General features: G+C 53.1%; 2 protein-coding genes and 1 long non-coding RNA gene across 5 annotated transcripts in view; 2 read left to right on the plus strand and 1 right to left on the minus strand.

The window, feature by feature from the left end:
- The first annotated feature begins 1,435 nt into the window (after nt 1–1,435).
- LOC308590436 (suppressor of cytokine signaling 5-like) lies at nt 1,436–9,937 on the plus strand. 2 transcript variants are annotated; one of them, XM_081200483.1, is made up of 3 exons: nt 1,436–1,719; nt 2,527–2,621; nt 6,195–9,937. In XM_081200483.1, exons 2-3 carry the CDS (start codon nt 2,586–2,588, stop codon nt 7,527–7,529), a joined length of 1,371 nt encoding a protein of 456 aa, XP_081056609.1. In that variant the 5' UTR covers nt 1,436–1,719; nt 2,527–2,585; the 3' UTR covers nt 7,530–9,937. The 2 variants fall into 2 exon arrangements, with proteins under 2 accessions (XP_081056609.1, XP_081056610.1); XM_081200484.1 differs by lacking the exon at nt 1,436–1,719 and adding an exon at nt 1,751–2,037.
- A 4,773-nt stretch (nt 9,938–14,710) lies between these two features.
- Nucleotides 14,711–16,291, plus strand: LOC308590636. Its single transcript, XR_014009823.1, has 2 exons — nt 14,711–14,784; nt 14,815–16,291. It is a non-coding gene; the product is annotated as an uncharacterized lncRNA (long non-coding RNA).
- Nucleotides 16,292–16,321: 30 nt separating this feature from the next.
- SAMD4B (sterile alpha motif domain containing 4B) overlaps nt 16,322–22,865 on the minus strand; it is a 39,241-nt gene continuing 32,697 nt past the window's right edge. For both annotated transcript variants that reach the window (XM_081200332.1, XM_081200333.1), the window contains exons 10-13: nt 20,153–20,351; nt 18,125–18,248; nt 17,326–17,409; nt 16,322–16,576 (exon numbers count right to left, since the gene is read on the minus strand). In XM_081200332.1, the coding sequence (XP_081056458.1) occupies nt 16,548–16,576; nt 17,326–17,409; nt 18,125–18,248; nt 20,153–20,351 (436 nt within the window). In that variant the 3' untranslated portion in view covers nt 16,322–16,547. The remainder of the gene's footprint in view (nt 16,577–17,325; nt 17,410–18,124; nt 18,249–20,152; nt 20,352–22,865) is intronic.

Below are 22,865 nucleotides of genomic sequence, written 5' to 3' on the forward strand. Positions count from 1 at the left end.
GTCAAGCTTCCCCGATGGCACGGATCAGAGAGGGAGAGCTGGTAAGACTCGGCAACAGCATTCAAGATGCTTTGGGCAGGATTGGAGAACCCAGAACAAAACTCGCGGCTTCAGCAGAAATCGGTGTGAAGTTCTGCCTTTGGGCCGGAAGAGTCAGGCTAGCAAGTGTCTTGGTAGCAGCACTTGTGGAAATGATCTAGGGCAGGGGTTCTCAAAGGGTGGGGCAGGAGAGGGTGGAAATGGGGCAGGAAGGTTCAAGGATAATCAAGGAAACATTTAGACATTTCCATGTTATATAGTATAAAAAAAATGTTTCCCTTTGCAGAATATGAATAGGTACCTTTTCAAAATGAAAACAAGTGCAGGAAGTGATACTGAGAACAACCCTAGATGAGTTTTCCAATGTATTTATTTTCCATTAAAAAAAATCTGGTGCAAATTTTTATTCTGAAAGTTTGGCCCAGAGGGGGGGAAAGTTTGAGGAACACTGATCTAGGGGTTGTTTTATTAGGAGAGCACAATCTGAACAGGAGGAAGCAGTGTAGTGCAACTAATTTCTCCGCCCTGCAAGGCCCGTATTGCATATTTTGCAAATGGCTGGAGATGTTTTGGGAACAGCTGAAGAATATTCAGAATCTAGCATTTTGGGGAAGACTTTCAGAAAGGGGCTAGGAGAACCAGATGGTGTTCTGGATCTATCCAGGTTCAAGTAAATACGGCTACGTTCCTTTGACTGCGGAGGCAGTCCTAGCTTTTAAGAAATTTGGTTGATTCACCTATTTACACCTTCCGTCTGCATGGAAGGAGTACTAACGTCCCCCGCAGTGGGGTGACGCTGGTGTTCAAGGCATCTCTCTCAATTTTCCCCACTGACGATTTTGTCCGTCTTCTTTGTAAACCGCTTTGAGGGCTTTTGAATTCTATGAAATAAAAGTAAAAAATAAATCCCGCATGGGCGGGGTCTCATTTCCAGTTTTACCCTCTCCCACCCTCTTTGAGTCTCTGTCCCGCTCTGCCATCGCAAAGAACCCCAAGGCCATGGCGCGCCGGCCTTTTGCGCTTGGTGGGAAGAAAAGGTGGCGCGCGTTAGGAAGGAAGGAATTTAAAAAGGGGGTGTGTGGGGAGCAAACTGGGGATCGGGTCTCCCCCCTCGGACGGGCACGCGCCTTGGAGAGCGCCCCGCCCAGGCAGCCCAGAAGGACCCAGGAGTCCGGGCTGGCGGGGGACCCTTTGGGAACGCAGAGCGGCTGGACCAATTCTTGCGCCATCATCTTGGAAAGGCAGTCAGAGAAAGCGGGATTTTCTGTAGCCCAAGATGATGGCGCAAGAATTGGTCCAGCCGCTCTGCGTTCCCAAAGGGTCCCCCGCCAGCCCGGACTCCTGGGACCTTCTGGGCTGCCTGGGCGGGGCGAGGGCGCTCTCCAAGGCGCGTGCCCGCCCGAGGTTTCTCCTGCGTCTCCTCCGGCGGCAGGTGGCGGCACTGCGCCAGGCAGGCAGGCAGGCAGGCAGGCGGCGCGCTCTCGCTGCCTTCGCGTCTCTCGTCGCTTCCCGGACGCCACCCAGGAAGCGGTCTCGATCGGGGCAGGGCGAGCGCGCCTGGACGCGCGGGGCTTCCGGGGAGCTGGAGATCCAGCGGCCTGGGGAGGCGGAGAGGTTCCGGGGCTCTCCGTGCGCCTCCAGAACCTCGGAGAGGAAGGAGACCTCCGGGGTCGCCGGCCGGTAAGGGGCGCGCAGCAGGGCGCACGGTGCGCTCGGGCGCCTTGGAGAGGCCTGGGAGGTGGATGGAGGCGCGGGGGTTCCCTTTTGGGTGCTCTGAGCATGTGCAGAGTGCCTCCCGCGGGCGAGGCCCTTGGGTGGATGGAGCCACGGTGAGGCGGAGATGAGGAATGCGGGGTGTGAGCAGGAAGGTGCGCCGGGTTTCGGGGTGCGCCTCTGGGGAGCCCTGCGCCAAGCCTCGCTGTTGCATTTGAAGCGCCGATCCCAGCTGCGGACAGGCGGAGAGGGTCCGGCGCTCTGCACACGCCCAGAGGCCCACAGGTGAGCTGATTCCCCCAGCCTCCCTCAGGTACCCTAAAGAAAGGAGTTCTGCGGCATGGAGGTTAAAGTTTCGGGTTAGGACGTCGGAGGAACCAGGGTTCAAATCTCCCACTTGGCCATGGAGCTCCCTGGAAGATTTTGAGTGCCAGTCGCCGCCTCACAACCTCACAGGGTCTTTGCTGGGATGAAATGAGTGGGAGAACCACGTTTACTGCCTTGCGGTCCTTGGAAGAAAAGGTGGCACATAATTGTCTTTCTCTTCTTCTGATTATATCTAAGGCAGCACCCGAGTTCGTTTATCCTCTCCTGTGTTATTTTCCTTTCCTAGCAGACCTAGAAAGCAACCTCTTGTGAAGGCAAAAGGGGGCGAAAATCTAAGAAATGTGGCAGGAAGGTGGTCTATAAATGGAGTATTGAGGAGTTGGGGACACTTCCACCTGTTGCTGTCTCTTTGTTCCCAATCTGCGGTCTTCTTTCTGTCCTGCTCAGGTGCTCCGTGTGAGGAAGGAGAGAGACGCCTTTACCTGCTTCCAACACCTGGTTAATGGATGAGCCGAACAGGACAAGGAACTCCATTTGCAACCGTAAGCTCTCCCCAAGTTGGGATGGTCTGATGGGGAGTAGGGGGCTGCGATGGGCAGCAGAGGGATTTTGTCTCTTTGTTGCATTTATACCCTGCCTTTCCTCCGTGGTTCTCCCCTTCCTTCATTTAAGCCCACGATGACGACCCTGTGAGGTAGGTGAGGTTGAGAAGCAGCGGCTGGCCCCCAAAGTCACACCCAGTGAGTTTCATGGCTCTCCCAGGCCCTAGACCGATACTCTAAAGGTAAAGGTAAAGGGACCCCTGACTGTTAGGTCCAGTCGTGGCCGATTCTGGGGTTGCGGCGCTCATCTCACTTTATCGGCCGAAGGAGCTGGCGTACAGCTTCCAGGTCATGTGGCCAGCATGACTAAGCCACTTCTGGTGAACCAGAGCAGCGCACGGAAATGCTGTTTACCTTCCCGCTGGAGCGGTGCTTATTTATCTACTTGCACTTTGACGTGCTTTCAAACTGCTAGGTGGCAGGAGCAGGGACTGAGCAATGGGAGCTCACCCCGTTGCAGGGATTCGAACCGCCGACCTTCTGATCGGCAAGTCCCAGGCTCTGTGGTTTAACCCACAGCGCCACCTGCGTCCCTAGTCCGATACTCTAGTTCCATCAAAATAAATAAATTGTCCAGTAGCACCTTAGAGACCAACTAAGTTTGTTCTGGGTATAAGCTTTCATGTGCATGCACACTTCTTCAGATACTCTAGCCCAGGCATAGGCAAACTCCAGCCCTCCAGATGTTGTGAGACTACAATTCCCACCATCCTTGTCCTTCCTGTAGCACCTTAAAGACCAACTAAGTTAGTTCTTGGTATAAGCTTTCGTGTGCATGCACACTTCTTCAGATACACGTGTATCTGAAGAAGTGTGCATGCACACGAAAGCTTATACCAAGAACTAACTTAGTTGGTCTTTAAGGTGCTACAGGAAGGAATTTTTTTATTTTGACTATGGCAGACCAACACGGCTACCCATCTGTAACTGGAACCATGGAAGGCACCACATTGAGCCGCATGAAATGGAAGTCCATCAACAGTGTATCTGAAGAAGTGTGCATGCACACGAAAGCTTATACCAAGAACTAACTTAGTTGGTCTTTAAGGTGCTACAGGAAGGAATTTTTTTATTTTGACTATGGCAGACCAACACGGCTACCCATCTGTAACTGCATCCTTGTCCTGTTAGCTAGAGATGATGGGAATTGTAGTTCCAAAACATCTGGAGGGCCGGAGTTTTGCCTATGCCTGCTCTAGCCCCATGTTTCTCAAACATGGTTCCCCAGCTGGTCTTGGACTACAGCTCCAATCATCCCTAGCTGGCAGGACCAGCAGTCAGGGATGATGGGCATTGTAGTCCAACATCATTTGAATACCCACACCCACTATGCAATACTGACTCTTTGGTGCAGAGAGCGGGCAGTGTTGAAATAAGCTTGAGCCAGAGAAGTTGGCGGAGGGGGAACGAAATGTGGGGCAGAAGAGAGAGAGAGAGAGGTGAGCTTGTAGTTTGCATGTGGGAAGGGAAGCTGGACTCCAGCTGTGGGCTAAGGCAGCAACACCACCCTGCTTTCAGTTGGCTGGCATGCTAGCTTTGGGTCCTGATGGAAGCTGGACTCCCATCGTTGTAACAAGAGCCCTGCAGGATCCAGCCAGTGGCCCATTTAGTCCAGCATCCTGTTTTCACAGTGGCAGTGCTGGATTAAACCCTGTGGACCATAGAATCATAGAATCATAGAATCATAGAGTTGGAAGAGACCCCAAGGGCCATCGAGTCCAACCCCCTGCCAAGCAGGAAACACCATCAGAGCACTCCTGACATATGGTTGTCAAGCCTCTGCTTAAAGACCTCCAAAGGAGGAGACTCCACCACACTCCCAGGCAGCAAATTCCACTGTCAAACAGCTCTTACTGTCAGGAAGTTCTCCCTAATGTTTAGGTGGAATCTTCTTTCTTGTAGTTTGGATCCATTGCTCCGTGTCCGCTTCTCTGGAGCAGCAGAAAACAACCTTTCTCCCTCCTCTATGTGACATCCTTTTATATATTTGAACATGGCTATCCTATCACCCCTTAACCTCCTCTTCTCCAGGCTAAACATGCCCAGCTCCCTTAGCCGTTCCTCATAAGGCATCATTTCCAGGCCTTTGGCCATTTTGGTTGCCCTCCTCTGGACACGTTCCAGTTTGTCAGTGTCCTTCTTGAACTGTGGTGCCCAGAACTGGACACAGTACTCCAGGTGAGGTCTGACTAGAGCAGAATATAGTGGCACTATTACTTCCCTTGATCTAGATGCTATACTCCTATTGATGCAGCCCAGAATTGCATTGGCTTTTTTAGCTGCCGCGTCACACTGTTGGCTCATGTCAAGTTGGTGATCAACCAAGACTCCTAGATCCTTTTCCAAGAGATTTACAGAAGACTGGGAGTATATGAACTATCTGAAGAGTAGTTGCAAACAACAAATTACGCTAGGAGGACTGCAAGAAGCTTTGTAAGGAGGAATATACGAAGTGTTACCAAGTAGAAAAAGGATAGAGATATTGGCTATGAGTTTTAAATGTAAGAGGGGAAGTAAGAAATGCATACTAAGAGATTAGATTGGGAAGTTTTCAGGCAGGACTGATGGAAGTCAAAAAATTGAATGGCCTTCTCTGCGGTGGCCCCTAAGCGGTAGGACTCCATCCCCAGAGAGATGCACCTGGCACCTTCATTGCACAGCTTCCAGAGGATGCTGAAAGCACACCATTTTACCCTGGCTTTTCCACCCCCAAATTGGTTGCACGTTGTCTTAAACCGTTCAAAAGGCAGCAGTTTTTAATGACCTTATGGTGGAGGTCAGTCAATCAATTCTATCCATCATCAGGGGTCCTAGCTGACTTAATGCGGCACCGATGACCTTATGACCTCTCCAGCATTCAAAATTCCCCAGGCGCATAGCGCTACTGGCACAGGTTCAGTTACAACTATGTGGAGGTTTCTCCACAATTACCAAACCTCTGCCTTAGTCCAGAGTTAATGCCATTTCCAGTTCCACTGTGTGCTACTCCTTCTTGCTTATCGGGAGACGTGAACTGTTGTAAGAGTGAGCGACAGTCGAGCAATGCGGTTGAGAGCACAACATCACAGAATCGTAGTGTCGGAAGGGATCCTGGGAGTCATCTAGTCCAACCCCCGGGCAAAATGGACATTTGTGGTGTTGTGGTGACTATAACCTAGGTTTAAGGTTACAGGGAATCAGGCAGAGGGCCTTCTTGGTGGTGGCGCCTGCCCTGTAGAACGCCCTCCCACCAGATATCAAAGAGATAAACAACTACCAGACTTTTTTAGAAGACATCTGAAGGCAGCCCTGTTTAGGGAAGCTTTTAATGTTTGATGCATTACGGTATTTTAATATTTTGTTGGAAGCCGCCCAGAGTGGCTGGGGAAGCCCAGCCAGATGGGCGGGGTATAAATAATAAATAATAAATTATTATTATTATTATTATTATTATTATTATTATTATTATTATTATTATTAGCCTAGCTTATATTACCTGAGTTTCTAACACGGGCTCTCTCTTCCCTTGCCCAGGTCCCGCTTCCCACGCCGACGCCACCATGTGCTTCCCTCGGCGCATCCGTGTCCACATCTCTGTGCGCCTGCAAGATGCTCCTTCCCTCTAGCTCCTCCCCCCGTGGGGCCATGTCGCAGGAGGGGGGCGCCCGGCCAAAAGCCAAGCAAGATGCGGCTCCTGGCGCCCGTCCCGCCAGCCGCTGGCGAGCCCGAGCGAGCCGATCCCTGGAGAGGCAGAGCCTTTCGCCGCCAGAAGCGGAAACAGACGGAGGAGGCTCCTCGGGGTCGCCAGAGCCTGTCGGCAAAGTGGTGGGCCGCTCCTTGCGCCAGAAGCTGCAGGCGGCGGTGGGGCAGTGCTTCCCTCTCAAGAGCGCCTCCCGCTCGCCGGACCTCTCGGCGCAGCGCAAGATCCACCTGCGGGAGCTGATGCTTGATACCTGCCCCTTCCCTCCTGGCTCGGAGCTTGCGCGCACCTGGAACCTCATCAAGCAGCACACGGCACCCGTCTCCGAGCAAGAGGCCCTGGCGGCGCCGGCGCCACGCTCCGACGACGAGGACGACCGCCTGCGGGAGCGGCGGCGCATCAGCATCGAGCAAGGCGTCGAGCCACCACCGGACGCCCTGATCCACACCTTTGAGGTGACAGCGCAGGTCAACAACCCCCTCTACAAACTGGGGCCCAAGCTGGCGCATGGCATGAGCGAGCTGGCTGGTGCCGGGTGGGCGGCGCTGGCGGCGGCGGACGAGGAGGACGAGGAGGAGGAGGAAGAGGAGGTGGCCGCGGGCTCCTCTTCCTGCGCCGCGGGGCTGCCGCCTGACGTGCGCATCCACACCCAGATCGACTACATCCACTGCCTCGTTCCTGACTTACTGCAGCTGACGCAGCTGCCCTGCTACTGGGGCGTGATGGACCGCTACGAAGCGGAGGCTCTGCTGGACGGGAAGCCCGAGGGCACGTTCCTGCTGCGCGACTCAGCGCAGGAGGACTACCTGTTCTCGGTGAGCTTCCGCCGCTACGGCCGCTCCCTGCACGCCCGCATCGAGCAGTGGAACCACAACTTCAGCTTCGACGTGCATGACCCCAGCGTCTTCCATGCGCCCACCGTGACCGGGCTCCTGGAGCACTACAAGGACCCCAGCGTCTGCATGTTCTTCGAGCCGCTGCTATCCGTCCCCGTCAACCGGACCTTCCCCTTCGGGCTGCAGCACCTCTGCCGCGCCGTCGTCACCTGCTGCACCACCTACGACGGCATCGGCCGCCTGCCCATCCCCAGCACACTCAAGGCGTATCTCAAGGAGTACCACTACAAACAGAGGGTGCGCGTCCGGAGGCTGGACGCCTGGTGGAGCTGACCGGGGAGCCCGTGGCTCCCATTTCCAGCTGGTTAGCTCTCTCTCTCTCCCACCACTGCTCCTTTGACTCGGATACTTCTGTCCCCAGCAGACATTAATCCATCCTGCTCCAGGGTTGCGAGCGTGGCCGCTTTCCTCCGCGAACCGGGTTTCGTTCCCGTGGCCAAATTGCGTGGCTTGCTCTCGAGAGATCTGGGAACCTACGGGGAGGACATCTCTTGTATCTGCAGAAGAGTGGAGAAGCCGGACTTTGGTGGTGCCGCTGCCAGCAGCTAGGAAGGGACCTTGGAAGCAGCCTTATAGAGTCTACACTGATGGCAGCAGTGGCCGGCTGAGGTTTTGGGCAGGGGATGCTCTGAGCTGGACATGAAGGTGCCGCTTGGGATCGAACCTTCTGCAGGCAAAGCAGGTGTTCTGGCAGCTGGAGGGCCCCTGCCTCCCCCCCCCCGGCCTGTTCTGGCCCAAGCACCCTGCCCCCCCCAGTTTGGGTGCTGCTTTGGCGCTGGCCAGAGGTCAGTCCTTTTGCCGTTTCCTACTCCACCAAGTGTTTGTGTGTCTGTCAAGTGCATTAACTGGGTTCTGGGTGCGAACTTTGCCTTTCAAGAAACTTCCAGTCAAACACCTCCTCTTTCCCCGGGAAGCTGCGGTTCCTGCATCACTGTGGATTGGGCTAGATGACCCTCGGGTGTCCCTTCCAGATCTACGGTTCTGTGACCCAGTTGTCTTACGCACATTCTTCTTCCCGAGCTCACACCACTGCCGAATGGGAACCAGGTGGGGTGGGGTGGGTTTGACTCAGCGACCGACCGTTGTGGGTGGCAGGGGATAAATAAAAAAAGCACAAAACTTGAAACACGAGTTGCTTCTTCCAAGACAGGCTTTCGAACAAATTCCACGCAGGACGGGAATGGACCGAGACACTTTTATTTGGCACGAGTCCTCCTCAAGACTTGTCTTTAATCCATCCCCACAAGCCCGAATCCTGGGCTGCTGCCTTTGCCCCCAATGCGAGGGGGGCAGAGGGGCTGAGGAATTTGGAGGGGCTGCTCTCAGGTCTTCTTTGCAGGGCCAGGCAGCAGCTTTTGGCAAATCCAGCACATTTGCCAGCGGATGTTTCCTCCTGCCAATGTGGACCAGCTGAGTGGCGATGCTTTTAGAAGAATGGACCTCCCAGGTGGTATTTTTTGGGTGGAGGGGCAGGTTGAATGAAATCTAGGTCTTGCACTCCCCTCTACTGCCAGAAAAGGACTGCTGCTACTGTCTGTCTATCTGACTGTGTGTGTGTCTTATTAAACAGCTTTCTTTTTTGTCTACACCTGCTTGCAATTGACTCTTCCCTAGCATTGCATCCTGGGAACAGTGTAGGGAGGGAAATGCGGGTGGCTCAGGTCCCTGGACCTCGAGGAGGTGTATGCACTCAGAAAACACAGAGCCGGTGTTTGTTAATGCACAATGTAAGAAGCTGCCGCATCAGGTCAACAGGCCATCCGACCTCGCTTTCAAATCAGAACCAGTGAAGGCAGTGAAGGTCCTGTGTGAGTGTCTGGAGGCGGTTGGAGGATGGATGGCAGCTAATGAATTGAGGTTGAATCCTGACAAGACAGAAGGACTGTTCTTGGGGGACGGGGCGGGCAGGTGTGGAGGACTCCCTGGTCCTGAATGGGGCAACTGTGTCCCTGAAGGACCAGGTGCGCAGCCTGGGAGTCGTTGTGGACTCACAGCTGTCCATGGAGGTGCAGGTCCATTCTGTGTCCAGGGCAGCTGTCCATCACCTCCATCTGGTACGCAGGATGAGACCCTCCCTGCCCGCAGACTGTCTCGCCAGAGTGGTGCATGCTCTGGTTATCTCCCGCTTGGACTACTGCAATGCGCTCTACGTGGGGCTACCTTTGAAGGTGACCCGGAAACTGCAATTAATCCAGAATGCAGCAGCCAGACTGGTGACTGGGAGCGGCCGCTGAGACCACATAACACCAGTCCTGAAAGACCTACATTGGCTCCTAGGACGTTTCCGAGCACAATTCAAAGTGTTGGTGCTGACCTTTAAAGCCCTAAACGGCCTCGGCCCAGTAGACCTGAAGGAGCGTCTCCACCCCCATCGTTCTGCCCGGACACTGAGGTCCAGCTCCGAGGGCCTTCTGGCAGTTCCCTCCCTGCAAGAAGCAGTTACAGGGAACCAGGCATAGGGCCTTCTCGGTGGTGGCGCCTGCCCTGTGGAACACCCTCCCACCAGATGTCAAAGGAAAAAACTACTACCTGACATTTAGAAGAAATCTGAAGCCCTGTTTAGGGAAGTTTTTAATGTGTGACATTTTAATGTATTTTAAATCTTCGTTGAAAGCTGCCCAGAGTGGCTGGGGAGACCCAGCCAGATGGGCGGGGTACAAATAATAAAATTATTATTATTATTCAGTCTGGCATCCTGTTCCCATGGTGGGCGGCCAGATACTGCTGCTGGGAAACCTGTGAGCAGGATCAGATCACAAGGGTGATTCTCTCCTCCTGTGGTTTCCAGCGACTGGTACTCCGAAGCATCGCTGCCTCAGACTGTGGAGGCAGAGCTAGCCTGGCTAGCAGCCCCCGATAGCCCTCTCCACGAATTTGGGACACAGCACCTTGCAGGGAAAAGGCACTTGAAATGGATGCTGGAACCAACACACGCCCTGCTTTGCAGCTCTTTTAGACCCAAAGAGACCAGCTGGTTGTGGGGCAGCGGCCGGCAAAGGGACACATAGGGGAATTGGTTGAGGGGTTTACAAAGGGGTACTGGGCTGGAAAACAGGGGAGCATGCCAGAGGGCACAGTGGCTGCCTTTGGAGCAATGGCGGGAGATGGAGAGGGCAGGCTTGGTGCGCAGTTTGGCGCATGGGCTCTGGTGTTTTACAGCGAGTCAGAGCCTTGGCCCGGCCAGCTCAGTGCTGAGTGGCAGTAGGCTTTCAAGCCGGGAGTCTCTTGTCGACTCTTAACTGGAGGTGCTGTCGTGGACTGAATCCTTCTGCAAGCTGGTCCGATGCTCCGGCGCTGAGCTGTGGCTCTCCTGCCCCATGCGTCTGTGCCAGGCTATGAAAAGACCTCGCCGGGCAAGCACGCGTTTGAGGGCACCGCGAAGTTGCAGGGGGGAGGATGAGAAGAGTTGGGTTACCGTGGAGCTCTGAAGCAGCACCCGGTCTGGAGGAAGCCCAAAAGCTGCCAGGCTCATGGCTGTCACAGGTGAATCAAATGCAAACCCAAGAACCCTTTGCCCCCGAGTGTTGCGGGCGAGGATGGCGAGCCTGGAGAAGGCTGGGCATGGATGTGAGCGCCACCTCCAAACATCTGAAGGTTTGTCGCATGGAGCAAGCTTAGGATAGAATCAGGGTTGGAGGAGACCACGAGGGTCATCCATCCTAACCCCTGCAATGCAGGAATCTGGGACTTGAACCCACAACCCAGAGATGACGATTCTCACGCTCTACTGACAGCTGTTTTGTTCTCTTCTGCTCCAGAGGACCCGAACCAGTGGATTCAAGTGGCAAGGAAGGATATTCCGACTAGCCCAATGGTTGTCATTACAGTGGTACCTCGGGTTAAGTACTTAATTCGTTCCGGAGGTCTGTTCTTAACCTGAAACTGTTCTTAACCTGAAGCACCACTTTAGCTAATGGGGCCACGCGATTTCTGCTCTCATCCTGAAACAAAGTTCTTAACCCGAGGTATTATTTCTGGGTTAGTGAAGTCTGTAACCTGAAGCGTATATAACCTGAGGTACCACTGTAATTTGATTCTGAATTGATTTTTAGAATGAATTGATTTTAGAATGTACGGTATTTTTCACTCTATAAGATGCACCAGGCCATAAGACGACCGAAGTTTTTGGAGGCGGAAAACAAAAAAAATATTCTGAATCCCAGAAGCCAGAACAGTAAGAGGGATTGCTACAAAGCGAAAGCAGCGATCCCTCTTGCTGTTCTGGCTTCTGTGATAGTTGTGTAGCCTGCATTCGCTCCATAAGACGCACACACATTTCACCTTACTTTTTAGGAAGGAAAAAGTGAGTCATAGAGGAAAAAATACGGTATTTCAATTGACTGATTGTGATTTTACGTAAACTGTTACTTTTACTGTCGTTAGCTGCTCTGAGCCCGGCTTCGGCTGGGGAGGGCGGGATATAAATAAAATTTTATTTTATTATTAACAGTGGAGCGCACTTCTCGGAAGGTGAACTCTCCTCCGGTGGAGGTTTTCAAGCCAGAGACTGAATTATTTGATTCTTGCATTGCAGCGGGTGGACTGGATGACTCTAGGGGCCCCTTTCGATCGCTGCAATTCTGTGACTGGTGTTTTGTTCCTGATCCCACCAAGATACCTGCTGGGTTTGAGGACGCTTCGCCCCACCCCCACCCCCAAGAACCGAACGAGAAGGTTCATTGCAACAGCATTTGCTGCTCAAACCAAGAGAAATTCTGGAGTGCGGAAGGAAACGCCGGTAGTCCCTATGACTGGGTTTTGCCCCCTTGTGAGGAGACACGGCTGCCGAGAACCAAGGGGGGAAATCCTGCCAGTTCACTCAAGTCCGTCTTCCTTCTAGACCAGCGGTTCTCAACCTGTGGGTCCCCAGACGTTGTTGGACTACAACTCCCATCATCCCTGAGCTCTGGCCTTGCTAGCTAGGGGTGATGGAGAGTTGTAGTTCAACCACATCTGGGGACCCACAGGTTGAGAACCGCTGTCTAGAGCAGTGTTTCCCAACCTTGGGCTTCCAGCTGTTTTTGAACTACAATTCCCATCATCCCTGACCACTGGTCTTCCTAGCTGAGGATTATGGAAGTTGTAGTCCAAAAACAGCTGGAGGCCCAAGATTGGGAAATGCTGGTCTAGAGCATGGGTAGGCAACCTAAAGCCCGGGGCCGGATCCAGCCCAATCCCCTTCTAAATCCGGCCCGCGGATGGTCCGGGAATCAGTGTGTTTTTACATGAGTAGAATGTGTCCTTTTATTTAAAATGCATCTCTGGGTTATTTGTGGGGCCTGCCTGGTGTTTTGACATGAGTAGAATGTGTGCTTTTATCGAAAATGCACCTCTGGGTTATTTGTGGGGCACAGGAATTCATTCAGTATTATTATTTTTTTCAAAATATAGTCCGGCCCCTCACAAGGTCTGAGAGACAGTGGACTGGCCCCCTGCTGAAAAAGTTTGCTGACCCCTGGTCTAGAGCAGTGTTTCCCAACCGGTGTTCCGCGGCACACTACTGTGCCGTGAGACATCGGCTGGTGTGCCGTGGGAGGGAGGCGGGCGAGAGGCGGCGGCGGCGAGGATCCGGCGGGGGTGGGGGGAGCGGGGGCCGTCGCGCGCAACCGAACTCACTTGGCGCGCTGCCGGCTTGTCCTCCTTCAACCCGGGTCGGGCCAGGCCTGCTCACGTCCCCGGATCCCCTAGCAGCAGCAGCAGCAGCAGCAGCCATAACAACAACAATGATCTCAAGCCCCGCCGCCGCCCCCTCCTCCGCCCGCTATCGCAGCCGCCGCCGCCTCAGCTGCCGCCGCCCCTCAGTCCCTCGCTCTGCTGCCTCCTCCCACCCCGGCAAGGGGGAGGGAAAAAACTTTCACTTTTGTGCGTCCCTCCCGGCGTGACGCTGCGCGCTGACGTCACGGGGGCGGGGCTTTAATGGTGGTGTGCCGCGAGATTTTTTTCCGGTAAACAGGTGTGCCGTTGCCCAAAAACGTTTGGGAAACACTGGTCTAGAGGGTGGACAACCCAGCAGGAAGACCTTCCAATTTACAGGGCCGTTGGAAGTCCCATCCAATCCTATGATTCCCACGAGGTCCGTTGACTATGAACGAATAGGAGTTGTGCGGATCAGGGCTGCAAGAGAGTTGCCTCTGGCCGTATGTTCTCCCAAGGGGTCTTTAAGGAGGAAGGTGCGTTTGCCTGCGTAGCCCAGCACACCCCCACCCCACCCCAGCCTCTTCCATGGGTGCAAAATGGTGCTTGGGTCTCAACTGCAAAGGTTTTAACCCTTCGCCCCCCCCCCCCGGGTCGGTGAAAAAGGCTTTGATAGTCCTGCTATCCATAAGAAATTCGGGAGCCCACGCCCCCTCCCCATGTCGACCTGTCAACCCGCCGCCCTCCCCACAAAACCCCCCCCAAACCAAAATAAAAATAAAAAAACCCAAACGTTTTAAAAGAAATTAATACAAAATAAGCACAGCTTTATCATAGAGGTTAATAAAAAAAGGGCTAATACTTAAATTCTGTATGCCTTTTACAAAGCAAAAAACTGGAAGAAGGGAAAAAAGCGGTAAAGGAGTCCAACAAAGCAATCTAAAGTCAGAATTTGGATATTTTTTTTTTGTAAAACATTTTGTGGTTTTTTTTTTTTAAATAACGTATTCATGGTTACCAGCCATAGTCATAACAAAAGTTATTCATAATAAAATGTATCTAAAATAACATTTCTATCTGAAACAGGAACCTTGTCTCTCTAATTTTTTTGTTTTTTTTTTTTAAAGAAATAGTTCTCTCAGGTCTGCTCTTCTGGGTTTTTCTGTATGCTACTGTTCGGTATACTTTTTTGGGGGTGGGGAGGAAGGGAAAGGCCTTTTTTCCTCAATATTTAAAACAGTTCTCGGAGGGCGAGAGAGGGGAGAGGAAGAGGAGAACGATGGAAAGGTCCTCTGTACCTAAGAGCCTGCCAAGGTCAGCTTTTGGAGAACGGGGAAAGGGGTTGGGGTTTGGGGTTTTTTTTGCCCATCATGCAAAAAACAGTGGCTTTGGGGGAGAAAGGCACACTCACACACCCAACTCGCATGCACACGCACAAACAAAGTTGGGGGGCAAGGGAAACTAGCAAGGCAACCCTCCCGCAGAAACGCCCCCCCCCCCCGTTGACAAGCTGCCTTGGGCATCCAGCACCTTGGAAGGGCCCACCCCCCCCCCAGCGCCAAGCGTGGATGGGGGCTCTTGAAAACACTAAGGACGTCTCTTTCACCCTCCACCTGCACAGAAAGGCCTCCCATTAGTCGTTTTATTTTTTAAAAAAAGAACAGCCAGCGTCTCAGCCCCTCTGAAGGCGGTAAAAATCGCCCCCCCTGTTCCGCAGCCGTTTCCATGCAGAACGCTGACCCCCAAAGGGCTGGTGGCGGGAGGTTTGGAAGTCCGGAGGGTCCCGACGCAGCCGTTTGCCCCCCTGTAGTGTTTTGTGTAAAGGAGAAGCCTTCTGGTCCCGTTGGGATTCCTGCCCAGGAGGTCTTTCTGCTCCCCAACCCTGTTGGAGGGGGTGGCGGTGGGGACCTCTCAGATCCCTCAGCCGCCAATTGCCTCCTGGGTCATGGGGGGGGGGGGGCGCGAGGATCTCGGCTTGGCTCCTGCAAATTCATCAGCACCGTGAACCCAACCGCCTGCACCCAGGAGTGCCGCCAGTCACTCGTAAGCACCAGAAAACCGCCGCAGAACTTGGGGCGGTGGTTCCCACCCCCCAGTGGCCAGGGACCCACCATGGCTTTTGCTGTGACCCACTCAATCTTTCCACCCCACCCCCCCACATAAACCCGTCTCAGGGAAGACAGACCACTGTGCACCCCCAAATGTTAGGAAAATGAACGGCCGAGCTTTCGAGACCCACCAACAGAACTGCTCCTCCTCTTCCACCAGCCTTCGGACATTCCCCCCCGCCTTGCAATTATGGGAGGGAGAAAATTCACCTTGCGCCGGACACAAGGAACCCATAGCAGCTGAACCCAGAAAAGAACTTTGATCCTAAACCACGAAACTGCTGGCTGACCCCCCCAAACCCATTTGAACTGTTTCAACGAAACTAGGTCCGGCTCCCCAACCAACGCTCTGCACACCCGAGAGTCGGCTGCGGCCGAAGGGGTCCAAAACCCCAGCGCCCAAAGGGCCACGGCACTCTCAATCTAGGGGTGGCGGTGGGGCGGCCCATACGTCTCTCCTCAACTGCCACCTGCTACTCTCCTGCCCAGTTCCCCAAAGACCGTCTTCTCCAACCAAGTGCGCCCTCTCGACCCGTTTCGGACGACAACTCGCATCGGGTCGAGAGAGGGCACTTGGGTCCGGGGAAGGCCGCCCTAAGAGGTAGCATATGGACATCGTTTCAATTATATATCTATATATATATTTATATGTAAGTATGTATAAAAAGAACCAGGGGCAAGCCTGCAAAGCTGAGCACTCCGGTGTGGGGCTGCGCCGCCCCCCGCTGCATCCTGCCCTTCTCCACCTGCTCTCGGGAAAGGGGTGGGGGGAGTATTAGAGGCACTTAAAAAAACTGTGTCAGTCACCTGCAGCACCAATGCCTTCCTTCCCTCCCCACTAAGACTCTCCCTCCTCCTCCTCTTCCTCCTCCTCCAATGCCAGGTACGGAAAGCTGTCAGCTGGGTTAGCTCAGACGGAAACCAGCTCGCCCAGGTAACCCCATGATGCCCCTCCCGTGTCCTGGCCGCTGATGGGGCAGGCATCAAAAACATCCCAAATCCAGGTAGCAGGAGAGGACCAGTCTCATCACCTTGGCTGGTCTGTTTCAAGAGGAGGAGAGGAAGGAGGAGGAGGAAGAAGAAGGCGAGGCGGTCGGAGGGGGGCGAGGGAGATGAGGGAAAGAGAAAACGAGAAAAACCCCAGAGGGGAAGGGGGTGACATGACCCAAATTGAGCCTCGTCCGCCCTCCTGCCAGTTAAACTTCTAGGAGCCTCCTGCCCACCTGCTCCCTTGTGCACGTCGACGTATTAAAAACCAATAGCTGAAGTTATAGTAATAATAAAAAGTAGGGGGGGGGGAAATATTAGAACACAGTAAGACGGTGAAATTGTAGTGACAGCTTTTTCTCCCCCTCTGTCTCCCTTCCGGCGGCTGGGAACTGCTGGAGGTGGTTTCATGGGGGAAGGGGTTTGCCCCCCCCCCACAGCAAACACACCCCTGGGAGATGAGGGGCTTATAACAAAAAACAAAAACAAGGGGTGGGGAAGGGGGGAAAAAATAAACAGCCACCCTAAAGCTTCTCAGGAACATCAGCAGATGCAGCTTCTTTCAAATGGTGGAAGTCTTGTCGGTGCCATCTGCAGAGAGAGAAGGAAAGAGAGTGCAGAATTATAGCAGGTGGAGGAATAGGTGGGAAAGTACGTTGGTTCCCAGTTTCCGAGCACAATTCGAAGTGTTGGCGCTGACCTTTTAAAGCCCTAAATGGCCTCAGCCCAGTATACCTGAAGGAGCGTCTCCACCCCCATCGTTCAGCCCGGACACTGAGGTCCAGCTCCGAGGGCCTTCTGGTGGTTCCCTTGCTGCAAGAAGTGAAATTACAGGGAACCAGGCAGAGGGCCTTCTTGGTGGTGGCGCCCTCCCTGTGGAACGCCCTCCCATCAGATGTCAAGGAAATAAACAACGATCTGACTTTTAGAAGACATCTGAAAGCAGCCCTGTTTAGGGAAGATTTTTAATGTTTGAGGTTCTGTTGTGCTTTTTTTTTGCAATGCAACAAGCTTTATTAATAGATTTTATTGTGCTTTTAGTATTTCTAAAATATTTTAATATTAACTGTCTCAAACTATGTAAAGGGAAAGGTGAGAATCTGGATGTAATAAAAACAGGAGCTGGTGTGGTGCAGCGGTTAGAGTATAGGACCAGAGCCTGGGAGACCAGCGTTTGAATCCTGCCCCCCTTGGCCATGAAGCCCCCCCCCCCCGGTGACCTTAGGGGCCAGTCGCTGCCTCTCAGCCTAGCCTTCCCCGCAGGGTTGCTGTGGGGATTGAATGAGGCGTAAGCCGCCTTGAAGTCGCTGGAGAAAAAGGTGGGCTAGAAAGCCGCTCACCGCCCAGTGCGTGCTCCGTCATGCTGAGACACAGGGACTCCAGCGTAGGGTTGATCTCCAGGTCTGTTCCAGGGAGCTGGCAATCTGGAGGGGGGAAACGAAATCGCAGGCGGTCACTGCCCATTCTGACCCAGGTTCACAGAATCAAAGAGACGTAGAGCTGGAAGGGACCACGAGGGTCATCTAGCCCAACCCCCGGCAACGCAGGGCTCTTTTGCCCAACGCGGGGCTTGAACCCACAACCCTGTGATTAAGAGTCTCACGCTTGACCCCGACTCAGGTATCCAGTCTTGTTTGCTTGGTCAGTGGGAAAGTCAGTGGGCAAGGACAGTGCTCCCCCTTGCCTCCACAAAGGTTTAAGTCAGAGGTCAGCAACCTTTTTCAGCAGGGGGCTGGACTTTATTTTGAAAAAGAAAATGAATGAATTCCTGCCCCATAAATAACCCACAGATGCATTTTAAATAAAAGCACACATTCTACTCATGTAAAAACACGCTGATTCACAGACCGTCTGCAGGCTGGATTTAGAAGGCGATTGGGCTGGATCTGGCCCCCAGGCCTTAGTTTAACCTACCCATGGTTTAAGTCCTGCAGTGAGATCTTGCAGCAGCTGCTCTATGAGCCGCCAGTAGTTACCCAGAAGAACGGGAAAAGCACTCTGCACGTGCCCGGTGGCACTCATTGCCTGCGTTCCAGCGCTGTGCCTGTTTTGTTTGCGGCTAAATTTTTCTGAGAAGAACCAAATGGCCAAGCAAATGCCCCTTTCCTGACCCTGAAGGCAAGAATCTGGCTGACTCACCCTGTGGGAACATGAGGATGGCCTGGGGGGATGTGTGGACGGGGAGCGAATGGGTCCGCTGGACAGAACTGCGACTCTGGCCCGGCATGCTGTTGCTGCCCCCGGGGTTGGCAAACCACAGGTTCTTGGAGGGGAAAAGAGAATTTGATTTAAACAGGGGGGCAAACCGGAGAAACAAAACACACACACACAAACACCAAAAACCACCCCTCCCAGTAGGTGAGTTACTGCCATGGAGCCGAGGGAGAGGGGTGAAGACTGGAATGTCCCAAATAAGTCTCGCCTGCAGGTTTCTGTTTGGGGCACCTGCCTGGTCACTGCGAGACCAGGGTGCTGACCCTCTGACCCTGCTGGGCACGTCTTCTGATCTGGCCACAGTGATCCACGCGACGGTCAACTCCAGGCTTGATTATTGTAACTCGCTCTACGCGGGGCTGCCTTTGAAGCTGACCCAGAAACTCCAGCGGGTGCAGAATGCCATGGCGAGGCTCCTTATGGGGTCCTTGCCGCGAGATCACATTCATCCAGTGCTTTACCAACTGCACTGGCTTCTGGTGGAGTACAGGGTCAGGTTTAAGGTGCTGGTTTTGACCCTGAAAGCCCTATACGACCTAGAACCCACTTACCTACAGGACCGCCTCTCCTGGTCTGCCCCGCGGAGGACCTTAAGATCCAAAATGACAACATTTTGGAGGTCCCAAGTCGCAAGGTGGTTAGATTGGTCTCAACTAGGGCCAGGGCCTTTTCAGTACTGGCCCCCAACGTGGTGGAACACTCTGTCACAAGAGACCAAGGCCCTGGGGGGACTTGACATCTTTCCGCAGGTCCTGCAAGACAGAGCTGTTCCGCCTGGCCTTTGGTTTGGACTCAGTCTGACCCTTATGTTGCCCTCCCCTTATGGTTTTGATCTACGGGCTATTATTAATATGAGGCTGCATTTTAAATTGTATTTTTAACCTGTATTTTAAATTGGTCCCCCCCCACATTGTTTTTATTGTAATTTTACTGGTGTTAGCCGCCCTGAGCCCGGCTCTGGCTGGGGAGGGCAAGGTATAAATAAAAATGTATTATTATTATTATTATTATTATTATTATTATTATTATTATTATTATTATCATCATTATCATTATCATTATTATTTGAAGCTGCCGTCTACACGGAATATGTAGCGATGCTAATATGGGGGCTGCTCCATCTCCCTCGTCTCTACAACGCAGCCTTTGGCAACCTGGTGCCCTCTAGGTGTCTGGGGCTACAGCTGCCGCCCGCGGGGCCACAGACAGGAAGGAGGCGAGTTGTAGACCAAAATACCTGGGGGGCACTTGGCTGGCTACCCCTCAATAGGCTGTCAGCCAAGCCCCTGGGGTTGCACCGGAGTACAACACAGTTGAGACCTTCCTTCCACAAACATCTTTTTCAACTCCACACATTTTGCTCACGGCTTATGTCCCTGTAAGATTATTTCTGCAACAGAGCACGTTGCACGTCCCTGGTAAGAAATCGCGTATTCAAAACACACCAAGCAGCACAGCTTAGAATGTCCCCTTCTGAAGGAGCCCTCTTGGGTTAATGGAGAGGTGGCCAGGCTGCCTTTCAGAGGCATCCTGTTACCTTAAAGATAAAGGGACTCCTGACCATTAGGTCCAGTCGTGGCCAACTCTGGGGTTGCGGTGCTCATCTCGCTTTATTGGCCGAGGGAGCCGGCGTACAGCTTCCAGGTCATGTGGCCAGCATGACTAAGCCGCTTCTGGCGAACCAGAGCAGCGCATGGAAACGCCGTTTACCTTCCCACCGGAGTGGTACCTATTTATCTACTTGCACTTTGACGTGCTTTCGAACTGCTAGGTTAGCAGGAGAAAGGACTGAGCAACGGGAGCTCACCCCGTCACGGGGATTTGAACCGCCGACCTTCTGATCGGCAAGTCCTAGGCTCTGTGGTTTAACCCACAGCGCCACCCGTGTCCCTTCCTGTTACCTTAGCGCAGAGCTATCAAGGGAACCCTCCCTCTCTCCCATCCCTTTCTTACCTGCCGCCCTTGGCTCCCAAGGTTCGGGCTGGTGAGGGCATGCCGCGGGGAGACTCCGCCGATCCCCACGGGGCTCAGGATCCCCAGGCGGCTGGGAGGAATGGCGCGGGGGGGCATCTGGAACTGCCGCTGTCCTCGGCGGGCCACCCCCACCCCCACAGATCCAGCTATGGGGAGAGAATTGGAACCAAAGGCCCATCTAGAAGAGTACCAAAGCGGGGTGGGGATGGAGAAAGAGAGAGAGAAGTCAGTCCCGTTGGTAAGTACCATCACTTGTGAATACGGGTAGCATTTCACAATAAGGCTGCTGTGGCCCTAATCCAGGTCACAGGCTGGCCACCCTTACCTTAGCTCTAGTGGTCCCCAAACATTTTCTGGCCACTAGCCCCCTTGGTTCCAGAAAATCACCCCGAGTGCCCCCTACCCCACCCTAGAAAGAGCATCATTCACATGACCCACTGATAACACGTTCAGCTCCATCCAGGTGAGACAATAAAATTAAAAAAGCACACCATTAATTGCACATTTATTCAATACCTGGTTCAAACCATTTAGTTTAATTAATTCAACAAAACTGATGAACCTGATCCAGTGATAAAAACTTCAAATCTGATAGCCATTTTCACCTCCAGTGCCTCCCTGCCTTGCAGGCCTAAAATTGGCAGGGCCCGGACTGACTCCAGCTACAAAAGTTGAGCCTGCTGAACAGACTCCTTTGGGTTAGGTTTTTCGTTGGGGAGCCAGTTGCTGCTGTTTTTGATATTAATTTTTTGTATCTGTATTTCAAATCTTACTACAATTTATCTGGAAATTGTTTCATTTGGTTGTATACCTTTTGATGTTTCGCTTATTGTTTAGGAGCGCTTTTGCTAGGTTTGGAATTACAGTGGTGCCTCGCAAGGCGAAATTAATCCGTTCCGCGAGTCTCTTCGTCTTGCGGTTTTTTCGTCCTGCGAAGCACGGCTATTAGCGGCTTAGCGGCTATTAACGGCTTAGCGGCTTTAAGAAAAAGGAAACAAACTCGCAAGAACTCGCAAGACGTTTCGTCTTGCAAAGCAAGCCCATAGGGAAATTCGTCTTGCGGAACGACTCAAAAAACGGAAAACTCTTTCGTCTTGCGCATTTTTCGTCTTGCGAGGCATTCGTCTTGCGAGGTACCACTGTATGTAAATCTTGTCCATGCTGCAAGCTGGTTTTGTCTAAGGAAAGGCGGCATACAAACAAAATTATGTATGGATGTACCACCCACTTTGAGAACCACTGCTGTGGTATAAGGCAGCCCAGGGCACCCTGGGGAAGGGACATAGCTCAGAGGTAGAGCATCTGCCTTGCATGCAGAAGGCATGGGTTCAATCCCAGGCTACCTCTTCTGGTAGGCCTGGGATAATAATAAAATAAATTAATTCATTATTTATTATTTATACCCCGCCCATCTGGCTGGGTTTCCCCAGCCACTCCAGGCTGCTCCCAACAGAATATTAAAAACACGATAAACACCAAACATTAAAAACTTCCCTAAACAGGGCTGCCTTCAAATGTCTTCTAAAAGTCAGATAGTTGTTTATTTCCTTGACATCTGAGGGAGGGCGTTCCACAAGGCGGGCGCCACCACCAAGAAGGCCCTCTGCCTGCTTCCCTGTAACCTCACTTCTCGCAGGAAGGAAACCGCCAGAAGGATCTCGGAGCTGGACCTCAGTGTCCAGGCTGGACGATGGGGGTGGAGACGCTCCTTCAGGTATACTGGACCGAGGCCGTTTAGGGCTTGAAAGGTCAGCACCAACACTTTGAATTGTGCTCAGAAACGTACTGAGATGCAATCTAGGTCTTTCAGGACTGGTGTTATGGGGTCTCGGCGGCTGCTCCCAGTCACCAGTCTAGCTGCTGCATTCTGGATTAGTTGCAGTTTCTGGGTCACCCTCAAAGGTAGCCCCACGTAGAGCGCATTGCAGTAGTCCAAGCGGGAGATAACTAGAGCATGCACCACTCTGGCGAGACAGACTGGGAGAGACTCCCTTGCCTGAAACCCTGGAGAAACCCTGACTGCCAGTCAGTGAGGACAATACTGAGTTCAATGGACCAATGGTCTGACTCAGTTGTTGTTGTTGTTTTGTCGTTTAGTCGTGTCCGCCTCTTTGTGACCCCCTGGACCAGAGCACGCCAGGCCCTCCTGTCTTCCACTGCCTCCCGCAGTTGGGTCAAACTCATGCTGGTAGCTTCCAGAACACTGTCCCACCATCTCGTCCTCTGCCGTCCCCTTCTCCTTGTGCCCTCCATCTTTCCCAACATCAGGGTCTTTTCCAGGGAGTCTTCTCTTCTCATGAGGTGGCCAAAGTCTTGGAGCCTCAGCTTCAGGATCTGTCCTGACTCAGTACAAGGCGGCTTTCTTTGCTCCTCTGCTTCAACAGGCACTCATAGTCGGGTGTGAAGAAGCACCTGTGTGGCCTGAAGAAGCCACCTTGGATGACCCTCTGGCTGCCACCCTCCCACAGGAGCTGCACGATAGTCGTGACGTCTCACCTGGATGGAGCTGAACGTATTTCAGGCGCCCGCACCACCTGATGGGGAAGGGGCAATGGCGTTCTGCTGCTGGAGTCTGACTTAAACACAGAAACCTTCTCAAAAGGGGGAGACGGGTGTGCCCGAGGTCTTCTCGCTGGCACAAAGGCTTCCTTTGGTTTGGACTCAATCTGACCCTTCTGTTTCCCTCCCCTTA

Source organism: Podarcis bocagei (genome assembly GCF_964188305.1).
Source record: "Podarcis bocagei genome assembly, chromosome: 7".
NCBI classification, from domain to species: Eukaryota; Metazoa; Chordata; class Lepidosauria; order Squamata; family Lacertidae; genus Podarcis; species Podarcis bocagei.